The sequence below is a fragment of the Pyrus communis genome, chromosome 7 (assembly GCF_041283825.1).
Source record: "Pyrus communis isolate YQ-2024b chromosome 7, ASM4128382v1, whole genome shotgun sequence".
Classification (NCBI taxonomy): Eukaryota; Viridiplantae; Streptophyta; class Magnoliopsida; order Rosales; family Rosaceae; genus Pyrus; species Pyrus communis.
This window is the reverse complement of record NC_142571.1, coordinates 26,732,411-26,747,085: the sequence shown is the minus strand read 5'-3', so window position 1 is coordinate 26,747,085 and position 14,675 is coordinate 26,732,411. Positions and strand designations below refer to the sequence as shown.

The following is a 14,675-nucleotide window of genomic DNA, read 5'->3' as shown; positions in this document are numbered from 1 at the left end:
TTAATGTAAGAATTGGACAGTCTAGTTGAAATTCCCGAGGATGACGACGATGGAGGCTCTGGTGTGCCGGAAACTGGGCGACCCGACACAACCCATATCAGACGGAGGAGCGGAGAAAGCGATAGTGGTGGAGAAGAACCACCCAATTCCGGAATTGGGTTCTCCGACATCGGTGAGAGTGAGAGTGAAAGCTACGAGCTTGAACTACGCCAATTATCTGCAGATACTGGGTAAGTACCAGGAGAAGCCGCCCCTCCCTTTCATCCCCGGCTCCGACTACTCCGGGACCGTCGACTCCGTCGGACCCGCCGTCTCCAAGTTCAAAGTCGGCGACCCTGTTTGCTCTTTTGCCGCCCTCGGCTCTTTCGCCCAATTCATCGTCGCCGATCAGAAAGAGCTGTGAGTTCACTTTTCCCCTCTCCCCTCCTCTCTCTCTCTCTCTCTCTCTCTCCCCCTCTAAATTACTGATGTGGGATTGTTGAGGTTGGAAGGTTTGGAGTGCCGGAGGGGTGTGATCTGGTGGCTGCCGGTGCACTGCCTGTTGCATTTGGGACCTCACACGTGGCACTTGTTCATAGGGCCAATTTTTCCTCCGGTCAAGTACTGATCTTTCTGATAATCTTTCTGTGTTTGTTTTTCTATGTGTTTGTTCGTGTTTGATTTATTGTGTTGTGTGTGTGAATTTGTAGGTATTGCTGGTTCTTGGTGCAGCTGGAGGAGTTGGCCTTGCGGCCATACAGTTTGGCAAGGTTGTGGGAGCCATTGTCTAGGTACTTAAACTTGTTTCGATTTGACTGTAATGTTCTTTAGTTTTGCTTTTGAATGCATTTAAGAAATGGGATTTTTTTTGTTGGATGCTTAATTTGCAGGGGAGCTGAGAAGGTGGAGTATTTGAAGCATTTGGGGGTTGATCATGTGGTGGACTCGAGCAGCGAAAATGTTATCCAAAGTGTGAAGGATTTCATGAAATCCCGAAAGCTTAAAGGGGTTGACGTTTTGTATGATCCGGTTGAAGGCAAGCTTACGAAAGAGGCCATGAAGGTTTTGAGTTGGGGAGCCAACATTTTGGTCATAGGCTTTGCAAGTGGAGAGGTCCCTGTCATTCCTGCAAATATTGCACTCGTTAAGGTACAATTATTGATTGTTTGCAGTCCCAAATATCGCAATTGTTGGCGGCAATGAGTAATGCCGGCTTAAGATTCGATGGTTAGAGAAACATGGGAGTATTTAGGATTGATTAGTGAATAGGAATTGATCACCTGAAACTCTTACTTCCTTTTTCCAAGTACTGATTGCAGAACCAAGTCGATGGTTTAACAGTAACTACGACTTCAATCATATAGCCTTTAGCATCTGTATGTGAAGCGATCATTGCTTGAAATATATGAGAATAATGTTGGAGAAGGCTGAATGAAAATATGAGTATAAAATTGTGTTTCTAACTTACGTGGGTCTTATATTTTGTTCCTGAAGTTTTCGTTCAAGAATAATGCGCTTATGCTTGTGTGTTATTTGCACCAGAACTGGACGGTGCATGGACTTTACTGTGGTAGCTACAAAATACATCAACCAGGTGTTCTTGAAGAATCACTCAAGGAGCTACTGTCCTGGGTGGCAAGAGGCTTGATCAGCATCCGCATTTCTCATGCTTATCGCCTGCCCGAGGTTAGGAACTCGTACTCTTTTTTAACCTCTTATCAGAGCTACCAGCTCTGGCTTCTGAGTTTTCAGTACTCTGTGTGAGTAACATTATGATTTGGATGATAGTATGAAGACACATCCTATAGAACTGATCAGATATAAGTGAACGATATTTAGAATAATTCTTCAAGGAACTCCGTCTAGTATTGTCCATGTGATTAAGTGATTTGTTGCTTTGACTTCAGTTTAGTGCGGAGATTGATTATCTGAGCTGTTTTCATTTGCATGTAAATGACAGGCCTATCTCGCTTTCTCTGCCATCAAAGATAGGAAAGTCATTGGAAAAGTGATGTTTGTTCTCGATGACGAGAGAAGTGCAAGGTCAAAGCTTTAACTGGATCAGAGTTCATCCGGGATGGCGGAGCCTTGTAATCGTTGGCACTTCAAATCCAGAAACATTCGTAATGTGTTAAGCGTAGTTTACCATTTGATCAGATGATGATAGAAAAACAAATAAGATCTGTTTGATCATATGATGATAGAAAATCAAATAAAATCTGATGGTTGGGGCCCGTAGTACCAGTTATGTAACCTCTCTGTTTTATTGACCTGCCTCTGTTTGTCCATTTTTGTTCATTTGTGAATGCACAATGAAGCCAAGCTTTGAATTTCGTGGATGGCAAATTCGATTATAAATTCAGTTGCCCATTGTGAGATTTAGCCGAGCTCTCCTTCCCATTAGTGTAAAAATATCCATGTATTAAAAAAAAAAAAAATTGAAGCCAAGGTTTATTTGCGAATGCGAGATCAATTAATTGATGCACTTCAATTGAGATTACAAAAGCGATATTTTATCACATTTTTTACTGATTAAAATAAGAGAGTTTTAACGAAAAGTTCACAGTATTGTTCACTTTAACGAAAAACTATATTTTTACATTAAAAAGTCAAACCTGGTACTATTCACTTTACTTTTTATTTTGTCCTTATCGTTAAAACTCAAACTTTTCAAATCATTTTCATTAGTTTTCTTTAAAATAATTATTTTTTATGTATGGGAGGGAAAAGAAGGCAAAAAAAGAGGAGGTTTGGGTTCCACCAATGAGAGGTGATGCAAAGAGGACGTGCTCCTAATTTGTTAAAATGTTTGTTTAGCCAAGAAGCCCATGTTCCATGTTATTCTCTTTTTTTTGGTCAATGCATTTGAGGGCATTTCTGCTCACCACCTTATTTATCACCGTTAGATGAATTTGAATTTTATCATTGTTAGATGAGTTTGAATTTTGAAATTTGTGCGTATCTACTACACGAATCTCGAAATTTCCCAAGAAAGAGCCGCCGTCAACAAGCTCGTGTTTTCTGCACCAGAATAAGGCTCCGTTTCATCAAAGATCCGTTCTTTTTCGTTTACATTGTAATGATCAAGGCGTTTGGCAAAGGGTAGTTTCAGAAGCGCCGTTGAGCTCTTCCGGCGGCTGAGGGAGGACGGATTGTGCCCTGATAATTTCACCAACCCATTTGTTTTTAAAGCCATTGGAAGAGGTTCAGGAAGGTCAAATGGTTCATGGGTTTGTGCCTTTGTAGTAAAAACTGGTATTGGGTTTGATGCGTATGTGTAACTCGCTCATTGACATGTATGCGGAATTGGGCATGGTTGAGAGTTTCAAGCAGGTATTTGATGAAATACTTGAGAGAAACAGGCTTTGTTGGAACGTTACGATTTCGAGGTATATTCGGTGCAGGAGGTTTGAGGAGGCTTTGGATATGTTTCGGAGGATGTCATGTGCTCCGTTGGGAGCATTAGAGCAAGAGGAATGGATTCACGGGTACACCGAATATAACAGAATTAAAAATTGATGCAGTTGTTGTTGGTACCGCGGTTACAGAAATGTATGCAAAATGTTGGAGCATAGACAAATCTTTGGACTCCAGTCATTTATGGGCTTGCAAGGAATGGCAAGACAAGCAAAGGAATCGAGTTGTTCACGAAAATGGTACAGATTGGCATGAAGCCTGATGATTTCACCTTCATTGTTGTCTTAAATGACTGCATTCACGGAGGCTTGGTAAATGAGGGTTGTGAGTTCTTGTTCTTCAACTCCGAGAGAAAGGTATATGGGATTGAGCGAGGTTCGAACACTATGGTTGCCTGATCGACCTTCTTGGCCGTGCCAGACTGTTAGACGAAGCACAGGAGTTGATAGAAAGGGTTCCAAGTGAGATTATAGTCCCGATTTCTACGTTTGCATCCATGGTCAGTTACTGCACATTTCAATCTAAAATTTTGATTTAGGACCGAAAAGGTCGAAGTATGATGCTAATAATTTGGTTCCACAAGAGAATATGAATATTTGTAAAGCATAGAACAATTAACAACTGAACAACTAGTCAATATGGCAAATGAATTGTCAATAAAATGAGGAACAAATCATCTGTTGGATGCGATCAAATCAAATGTCCGAACAAGGGAGCTGGGAAAACAAGAAAGACAGCCGACCTGGTACTGGACTTGACTCATCATACAACCAATCCGGAACTGCTTCAGATTCATATTCATAGTAATAATAATCACCCCTACCAAAATGCTTGTTTTCCTTCAAAGGTTTGTCCCATACTAGATTTACCCCAATTTTCTTCACCGTACAAGAATAATAACCCTCTAAATGAATAACAATCTTGTCCCCGCCTTGCAAATTGAGCTTGAGCTTATCGTTCGATAATTGTACCTGCCAAAAATAATCCTCTCTTCCTCCCGAAGTAGGCTTAGAGACCCTCGAAGTAGTACGCTTGGTACAATTTACAACAGTAAAGGTAACCATTCCAAATTGGAATTGGGAGCAAACCAAGCAGAGTGTCAACCCTTTAAAATTACGACCATCACATTGAGGAACATCAAAACTGACTTTATTGCCGTCACCGACAAAGTCAAACCACTCCGGAATATCATAAATCTCATTCAGAAAAATACCACCACCTCCGCAAGAAGTCCATCCCTATAACATACATACCATGTAATATAGTGTCAAATACTTGTACATGTGCGATTGTGTTTGTGTGTGATTGACGGAGAAAGACAAGAGTAGGAGACAGAGATAGAGAGAGACCTGTAGGATGTTGTTCCTAAACTCAGCCGTGAGATTGGTGCACTCGCGCATACAAAGCTCTGTCATGGAGTTTAATGATTTACCCAAACCTAAACCTGGAACCTCTCTTACTTTGGGCGAATTATCTAGGCACAGTTGTCTCATGTTTGACATTTGCGAAAAGTCTGGCATTGTTTCCAATGCAGGGCAAAAATCTGCTTCCAAGACTTCCAAATTTGTTGGTAAATTGGGGATTGCACGAAGATTCTTGCACACAGATAACCTCAAAGATACAAGATTGGAAAGACCACTGAGGCTAGGTAGGCTACGACAACTATTGTCTCTAAGTTTCAACTTTTGTAAAGAAATTAGACTCCCAAGGTCGTTGGGGAATTGTTTTATGGCTGTACTAGTTACATAAAGTTTTCTCAATGATACCATCTCCCCTAAGCCCCCAGGCAGTTCTCTTAATGAACTGCAATCATTAAGTAGAAGAGTCTCAACAGATTTCAACTTGCAGAATTCCCCTGGGAGACACCTAAGCTTTTGGCAGTATTCAAAATTTACCAAAGTGAGTTTTTTAAGTTGACCGATGGATGGGTGAATCTTGGACAAACTCTCACAGTATGAAAAATGCAGTTCTCCGAGATTTAGGAGCCCTGAGAAGTCTGGTGACTTTTTTAACCGAGGGGAATCACTGAGATCAAGGATTTTCAAATTTTCGAGCGGCTGCACAAACCCAAAAGAAAATATTATTCAAAATCCAAGAAGAATATGGCTTAAAAAATAAAATCAGAAGCTAAGGGTGATTGTACCTTGGAATTCTTCCAGCCTTTTCTGAGTTTGCTGAACTGCAGGTCAAGAACAACAAGTTTTGGCTGATTAAGAAGGTGCTCTGGCATGTACTTGAAAGGGAATCGATGCCAGCACAACCATCTCAACTCTTTCGGAAAATGTTTGAAGCTTCCAATGAGCTCTACATAGTTGAGCCTTAGCAATCTCAGTTTTTTCATATTGACAAATGCTTTTGTACTGAAACTAGCCATTTTTTTAGAGCTTGGCAAATCTAGAGATAGTGCTTCAATTTCTTCAGATCCCTGATAAGTAAACAAAAGGACATATGATGAGTAATAAAAGGGTAATTTGCGTCTGAAAAATGATTTACTTACAAACAATTGCCATATAATCGGTTGGAAATCGATTTAATTGCTTCCATTTCCACGTGAAGGTTTATTGTACTTATAAATGTATTTCTAAATATTATTAAATGTAAGCAGTTGCACTAGAATATGATTTAGCGAGCATTAATATTAAACTTTGTTGGGAATCTACTTACAGATTTATTTGTCAACATATCTGTTACGGCTTTAGGGTCCCACAGTCTACTCAATCTTTCAGGTTGAGTAGGAGATTTTTCAGAAATGATTATCTTGCCCATTTCTCGAATCAAATCATGCATCTTCAGCTTGCCCTGTTCAACAGCTACAAGGCACCGTTCACGAAGAACACTGATTCCTATTATTGGAGATAACCCACATCCATCTAAAATTTTTGTGACATAATCCTTGTTCACATAACCCTGGCCGATTTCAAGAAAGAAACATATATCAAGGAATATAGCCTTCTCTGTATCGTCTAACCCATCAAAGCTTATTCTTAGTTTTTCAATAATGTCTTCTTCAAGTATTCTTTCCAATTTCTCCAGATAGCTTTCCCACTCTATTTTGGGTCTGCCAATAAGAGAAGAGCCTAAAACTTGGAGTGCTAACGGCAAACCCCCACAATAAGAAACTACCTTCTTTGACAATTCAAGATATTCTTCATTAGGGCAACTATTGTCAAATGCATGCCAACTGAAAAGCTCAGGAGCTTCCTCTTCATTCATTCCCCGAGGTCGATATCTCATATCCACTCTCAGTTGATTTAGTAAATGCTCATCTCTTGTTGTTATGATAATTATACTTCCTGGACCAAACCATTCACGACTTCCAGCTATCGCATTTAGTTGCTCCACTTTATCTACATTGTCAACAATGACAAGTACCCTTCTACGTTGGAGGTGTTGTCTTATAACAGGGATCCCTGCAGCAACGCTACTAATAATTTGAGGCTTGGCATGTTTTAAGATGTCAGAAATAAATTTTCGTTGCAAACAGAGCAGACCATGTTGGCTTGTACCATGGTGGCAAACATCTTCAAGGAAGCATTTGAATTGGAAGCTATGATGAATTTTGTTATAAATGGCTTTGGCAACAGTTGTTTTGCCCAATCCACCCATCCCCCAAATTCCAACCATTTTAACGTCATCTGATCCACCACTTGAAATATCACTGATAATTGGTTGAACACGAGAGTCGATTCCAACCGGGTATTTGGCCACGTGTAATTCATCTGTGCTGGGAAGCAATTCCCTAATATTCTCTTCAACAATTCTCCTAATAAGCTTTGCTTCATGCCTGAAAACTCAATTAGTCAGCATTAACTCAATGAAGGATTACTAGAAGCTATCACCTTCACTCAATTAGTCAACATGAACGACATGGAGGGTGATAATATAGCCTGACTTCTTAGACTTTCAACAAAGGTTTAAGAAATTATGGTTTGGGATTTGTGAGAGTTATTGGGTACATGTGGGATTTAGAATTTGAGAATTAAATTATATTTGTGATCTTTACTTTGATTAGTAGTGGAATTTTCTTGCTATCTTCGAAATGCATATGAGTTTAAGCCGAACGAGTATAAATCTTTATGTCATTTTGGATTGTTTTGTTTTTGTTCTATTTTTTCATATTAGTTTATTGATTTCATATTTGACACTTTCACACAACATATTATTTCTCATTGGTGCAATTATATACATATACAAATCGACTAAACTAGCATACATCTATTTGATACACTGATTTCAACCTATAATCAACTTGCAACATACAGGAACTTAATTTTCGATGCGTGGACTTGGAGTATTGTATATAAATTTCAATCCCAAAAATTTCATTTTAGTAACATAAATTGAAATTTAGATGATATAGCCTGTAATCTTAAAAAGCACAGATGTTTGATTAAAAAACAAAAACTTCAAGTTTTAGGCGCTTAAATATAATCAAACTTTTGTAAAATATCCTATCTCGTGAGCATTACTGAGATTTTATCTTGCAAATCTTGATGTTTCAATCAATGAAAGTATTTTTCCTGTGTGCTATTTGCCTAACAACCATTCATTAACATGTTTCAGATCAATGAAAATGGTTACCCGTTATTAAGATCGTGGCCAGACAAATTTGCAGCTTGAGTAAGAGCCTCTTTCCACTGCTTTACCCTTTCTTTCTTGGCTTCACGTTCTTTGTCATCTTTTTCTTCAAGGATGCCATCTTCGTGCTTCTTAAATGCTTGGCCTAAACAACCTTCCTGCTTCCTCACATGTGAAGGATCGACGTGATAGAATATTGGCAAAACCTTTTGCCCCAACTTTTCTCTACATTCCATTATCTTTACCAGCTCGTCAAGACACCATCTTGATTCCGCGTAACTCTTTGAGAAGACAATAACCGAGATTCTGGACTCTTCGATTGCCCGCAACAGTTCGGGTTTTATTTCTTCCCCTCTTTTCAGATTATCCTCATCAATAAAGGCATCGAAGCCCCTGTCTTGTAATGCCGCGTGAAGGTGGCCCGTGAAGCCATTGCGTGTATCTTCGCCTCTAAAACTCAAGAACACGTCGTAATTCCAGAGTTTTGAGGAGGAGGCTTCATGGGATGTCATGGTGTGGTGTTACTGTTTACGGCACTAGAGTGATTCCAATCGAGCGAAAAAAATGGCAGTACAAGAGTATACTGTATATATGATACTGAAGGGACACTTTTTGTTCTTTCCAGGAAGCATCCGCCCCAAGTTTTGAAGAAAACCAAGAACGTTTACTGTGGAAAACCACGATGTTCGTGGCCTCACGATCTGATCACTGGACGGCTGAGATTGAAGTTTCGGAAAAGATCGGGAAAAAAAACAGCTTCAATGAAACCGCGCTTAACGAAGTAAAAGGACACGAAATGATGGGACTTGAGTAGGTTTGAGTAGGTTTGAGTAGGTTTTGCAGCTTTCAACGGGGACTCAGATCCTTTCCTAAGCCGCTGCCAACGGGGCCTAGGGATCAATTGATCCCAGCCCTTCAAATTCATCCTGCGGCCAAGAACGGCCAAGTGGCTTTCAAATTTTTTTTCACGCAACCCAAGGCAATTTTGTTTGCCTTTCCCTACAATTCCCTCTCCCCTAACCCCTAACTCCAGCTTCCTACGAATCCATATCTAATAATATTAACTACAAACAAATCAGCTAGCTACACACAGGACTCTAATCCCATCTCTCATCACCGGAAACCCCCCATAATTCGCCGGATAATTTAGTCAAACCCGCCGGGGCGGATTTGCATGCTCCGACTTCCAACCCCGTCAACGACGATCTCTCTCACAAGGCTATTCCCACACCCAAAGATCTCAGCTTTCGCTTATCTTCTTCCACCTCTCTCTCTCTCTCTCTCTCTCTCTCTCTCTCCCCGTTTCTCCCTATTTCCAACTGTCTCCTTTTTAGGCCGCAGGATGAATTTGAAGGGCTGGGATCAATTGATCCCCAGGCCCCGTTGGCAACGGCTCAGGAGAGGATCTGAGTCCAACGCGTTCAACAAAGTCAAAGGACACGAAATGATGGGACTTGAGTTGGGTTTGCAAGTGCTGTTTACTTAGTTCATCTTCAACCGAATGATCTAAAAGATGAGAGGACCAAAAATAATCTGAAAACTGTCTCTAATCGAGGGTTAAGCCAGAATTCTGAAATCTGAAAGGACCCTACAGAATGAGAGAGAGTTGGCCATTTTTTTTTTAAGTTTATGATGGATTTTCTGTATATTATAACCGACAGGAATACATTGTATTACTAAAATAAATGTATTACTGTCGGTTATAACCGATAGTAATACATTTATACTAAATAATACAAATGTATTTTTTTCGGTTATAACCGACATGAATTCTTTGAATTTTTTTTAACATTTTTTTTATTTTTTTTATTTACAAAAATTTTCCTCTAACTTCTATTTTTCACATATTTTTTTCAAATTTTATTTTTTTTTTCCTATAACTTTTATTTTACAAATTTGTTTCATATATTTTTTTTAAATTTCATTTTTTTCCTATAATTTCTATTTCACAAAATTTGTTTCATTTTATTTTAAATTCTATTTTTTTTCTTATAACTTCTATTTCACAAAATTTGTTTCATATTTTTTTTAATTCTATTTTTTTCTATAACCTCCTAAGCCATTATACAACATTAAATTAAATTAAGTAACATGAAACAATATTAATAACATTAACCAACATAAAAATTATACAACATAAAAAAAACATTTAACAACATGAAACTTAAACAACATTTAAGTTGTAGTTTTTAAATAATAAATTATATTTGGCTCTCGGTTGGAGACGATTTTTTGTGATAGGGCTAAAACGAGCCATCTGGCCCTTGGTTGGAGACGAAGGCAAATATAGCTTTGTACTGTTCATTAAAATATTAATATTTTGGAGAATCTTGGAGGGCCAGAGGGCTAAAACGAGTCATCTGGCCAGCCCTCGGTTGGAGATGGCATTAGTCCTCTTTCAGAACTAATTGGACCAGGATCCCCTCCTGAGGGTGGGGATCTTTCTGACCAAGCTCATCGGATCGTTGAAATTTTATCCAACGAATACAATTATTATAATTTTTAGAGAGATTTCCTGTTTGTAGTCGTTGAATAAAATTTTTAAAGGAGTTTCCTATTTGTACTCATATTGGTGCTAGAGTAACTTGTTATGTATTTTCGTATTATCTACTTGTTCTTTGTTTGAGTGTGAGCTATTGGTGTACGTGGGATTTCGGATTTGAGTATGAAATCTATTTTTAAATGAAAGTATGATCGATTTTTTAAAGCTATTTTTTGTCCCCATTGCTATAAATTTCTGGCTCCACCACTGCACCGACATCTTGAAAAGCTCGAATATTCGAAGCTAAACGAAGACGATGAAGGGGTTGCAGCAGAGGCCGAGATCTAGGAGGGAGCTCCGGCGAGCTCAGAGGAGCGAAGTGAAATTTCTACGACGTAGCAGTGCAGAGAGAATGGTGTTGTGGAGGAATAGCATTGAAATTTCTACGGTGTTGAGATTTGGTTCATACAGGGGTTGGGGGGGGGGGAGAACGTGGCATTTTGAAGACTTTTTGATTATTTAATTGGGTAAGATTTATTTAAAGTCTGCTCGGATTTTTTGATCTCTACAGATTTTGAGTAATTTTATTTATTAGTGATGTAACTGTGAATATAATATCCCACCAAAAATTGACAAAGTCGTCAGATAAAATTTTCTCCTTCTTTTACGGATAAAAATAATTTTCTATTTTTTATGTTTTGGAAAATAATTACGACAAAAATGATAAAGAATAAGAAATGGGAAAGGAGCCAAGAAAAGAGAACGTGAGGCCGCGTCCTAATTTATTAAAGGAGGCAGATTCTATGTCCTTTCATTTTCCGTGCCCTTCTATTTTATGTGATCACGGTTAAATCACGTCAATATTTTATATTATTTATTTTATAAATACAATCAAATAAAAACAAAAAATAGTAATATAAAATGCTAACATGACTTAACCGTGACCACACAAACAGAAAGACACGGAAAATGAAAAGCAGAAAATCTACCTCCTTTATTAAAAGATTAATCTTAGTTTAGTGTAATGAAGTTTCTCGATTTTCAATATTTAATATATGAATTTTTTTTCATTCCAAATAGTACCTAAAAATCATAATTTTAAAACATTTTCATAGATTCCTTAACTTTTCAGTCAAAATCTCTATTAACCGATGATATAACATCGACGTAAACAATTACTGGACGCTACGTGTTAATATAGAACATATTAATAAATGAAAAATTTACAAGGGCATCTTCCTCCCTTGCTCCCCCTCCCATCGTCTTCCCTGCAGTACAAATCTGCGGCGGAGAGCGTCGTCTCTCATCCATATTTGCACCAGTCCAAACGACGAGCCCGAAGTCCATTCTAGCACAAACACATACACAATCAACCTCCTCTCTCATCCAAATCGACAACCTCCCCTCAATTCCCCAATTTCCGCAGATTCAATAATCTCAAAATCACCACCAAATTAAGAAATTTCAACACAAATTGAAACGGAAACCCTTGAAACTTTGGAGAAATCAAATTTCCAAACCCCTAGGATTGTTCAAATTTTGAAATTGGAAATCCTAAGCTCTCTTTGGGCACGAGAGATCATTAGAGGGCCGCAGTGACGGTAGCAAATCGGAGAGAAGTGGAAAGGAAGTCAATGAAAAGAGAGACAGAGAGAGAGGAAAGGAGAGGAGAGAGATGATCTCCTCGTTAGTGGTGCGGGGAGTCGAGGAGGGAGGGGGTGGATGCAGAAGAGAGAAGGGAGAGGATGAAGGGGGTAGGTGCAGAAGAGAGAAGGGAGATGAGAAGGGATGGAGTGTCGGGGAGGGTATCAGGGATAGGGGAGGTGGGGTGGGTGATGGGACGAGATAGAGCCCAGATTTTAATTTTTAATTTTTAATTTTTAATATTTTTAATATCCACGTGGATGCATATTGACACGTGACGTACAATGCTAATTTATCGGCAACCTTGACGGATATAAGAAAGGGTTCTAAAATTATGACACTCTGAGATGAAAAGAACTTGTACTAAATATTGAAAACAAAAAACCTTCCGAGTAGTAAAATGAGCTTACCCCTTTATTAAATGTTTAGCCAAGAAGCCTATGTTCCATGTTCTTCTCATTTTTTGGTCAATGCATTTAGCACTTCTTATTAATTTGTTAAAAGTTTCAAAGTCTGGCTAATATCACAATCCTTGTCGGTTCTTTTGCTCTAGTTCGCTGGAACACTCGATCAATTTACAGTAACTGGAAAAATGAAACCAAATGCAATGTAAACAAATTGAGAGAGGGAGATCCTTACGAGCATTGCAGCAAAGGCAGAGCCAACCATTCCCTTCACGAGTCGCATTACTGCGTCTGAAATAAATTTGGTAAACTTGGACAAAGTCTTGAAAAACTGGATAAATGGATTTCCTTGATTTACAGAATTTGAGGCATCTTCTTCAGTCTGGTTATCTTCTTCCGGTTGATGGCCCTTAGCAACCTTCTCTGTTGTGCCTTGACCCGTTCGTTAGTGCGGAACCGAGATTCAGATTACAACCTCACCAAAAATCACACACACTTGAACAAAATAAAATACAAGAAATAAAGATACAGAGAAATTTACGAGGTTCGGCAAAAAATTGTCTACGTCCCCGGAGAGATATTGCTCTTCACTATGAGAATAACAGTACAAGTATACATGAGTTAAATTGACATAACCCAATCTCATATCCCTTGTACACCCACTCACAGAATTTTCCCAAGAGCCTCACTCTACCCCAAGAGTTCTTTCACTAGAGATCTTTCACTCTAGCTCTCTTGATTTCTCTCACCCGTGCCCATGGTAGAGCCAAATGCTCTCACCATCTCTTTGGATGCTTTTTCCTCTTCATCCTTTGCTCTCTTCCACTACACCTCTCTCTCTACAACTCTCCCTATAAACCGAAAAAGAGCTCTCACGGGTGTTGAAGACAAGCAAACTTTTCCCTTTTACTTTTCCCTTTTTTCTTCCCCAAAACAAGGAAATGTGTTCCAACTTTCTTTCTTTAGCCGAAAGTTATTTTGGACATTTGTCCACTTGGCCACAAACTCCAACAATCTCCACCTTGGCCAAGTTGTACCAAAGTCCATTGACCTTACATACCAGCATGCACACTTTGAATCAATCTCGTTGGTCCTATTCCGATTCAGTCACTGCCAATGCATGTGCAGTTGCTGCAAGCAAAAAAAAACATTTAGCTTCAGACAGGATCTCGACACATCCTCGTCTCCTCCAGCAGGTTTTCCTCCTCTTCATTGTCTGCAACCTGGAAACTCGTCAGCGCGCCTATTTCCAGCAACAACCCATCGAGCCAGACAAAATTCCCACACTTCCTCCTACCTCAGGACCTTCTTATCACCTGTGAATCCCATAGCTCCACCTGCTGCAAAACCCCTGCAACACTTGAGACTAAACATCACCAGGAGAAGTGTTGCTTCGAGTACCTAGAGGGCATACTCAAAGTCTTTCACCACAAACTTGCTAACCCGGCCTTGCACCCGTAGCACTGTGGACCCTTGCCTCCGGAACTGGATCCGAACCTGCTGTCTCTCTCAGATCCTCTTTCCAATTTTCTTCCACGATTTCAACCTTGAATAGCTTAAGCAGTCTTGTGCCCACCATCATCCATGGTCTCTTGTGTGTATCATTCCACACCAAAGAAGCTTGCACCTGCTCCAAACTTACTGTTTCTTTCCTTGCAGTAAAGTTTCACAAGGTTCTCGTACAAATCTGAAAGTGAGGTAAGAAGAAAGAGGCCTTTGTCTTCTTCCTCAACATCAACTTTCGCAGATCCAAGCATCCCTAAACACGGCTTCCATTTCTTCAGGCTTCCATTACTCTCCTTTACCAAGAGCAAAACCGCCTCTCCCTTTAAACTGCTCAACTGAAAATTCCATGGTGAACAACAAATCTGGACCTCCAACGAACCAAAGCCCCCAACGATGCTCTGATACCAATTGTTGTGCCTTGGCCCGTTCGTTAGTGCGGAACCGAGATTCAGATTACAACCTCACCAAAAATCACACACAGTTGAACAAAATAAAATACAAGAAATAAAGACACAGAGAAATTTACGAGGTTCGGCAAAAAACTGCTTACGTCCCCGGAGAGATATTGCTCTTCACTATGAGAATAACAGTACAAGTATACATGAGTTAAATTAACATAACCCAATCCCATATCCCTTGTACACCCACTCACAGAATTTTTCCAA

The 14,675-nt window shown here is 39.4% G+C and overlaps 2 protein-coding genes across 2 annotated transcripts; one reads left to right on the top strand and one right to left on the bottom strand.

The window, feature by feature from the left end:
• The first annotated feature begins 40 nt into the window (after positions 1-40).
• LOC148695978 (uncharacterized) lies at positions 41-2,173 on the top strand. Its single transcript, XM_088696765.1, has 6 exons — positions 41-399; positions 492-600; positions 690-766; positions 855-1,128; positions 1,522-1,665; positions 1,940-2,173. The coding sequence occupies exons 1-6, from the start codon at positions 41-43 to the stop codon at positions 2,033-2,035; spliced, it is 1,059 nt and encodes a 352-aa protein (XP_088552891.1). The 3' UTR covers positions 2,036-2,173.
• A 1,837-nt stretch (positions 2,174-4,010) lies between these two features.
• Positions 4,011-10,692, bottom strand: LOC148695977 (disease resistance protein RPV1-like). The gene is made up of 5 exons (XM_088696756.1): positions 7,978-10,692; positions 6,061-7,180; positions 5,540-5,821; positions 4,746-5,453; positions 4,011-4,634 (listed from the first exon to the last, which is right to left on the bottom strand). Exons 1-5 carry the CDS (start codon positions 8,484-8,486, stop codon positions 4,092-4,094), a joined length of 3,162 nt encoding a protein of 1,053 aa, XP_088552882.1. The 5' UTR covers positions 8,487-10,692; the 3' UTR covers positions 4,011-4,091.
• Between the last annotated feature and the right edge of the window lie 3,983 nt (positions 10,693-14,675).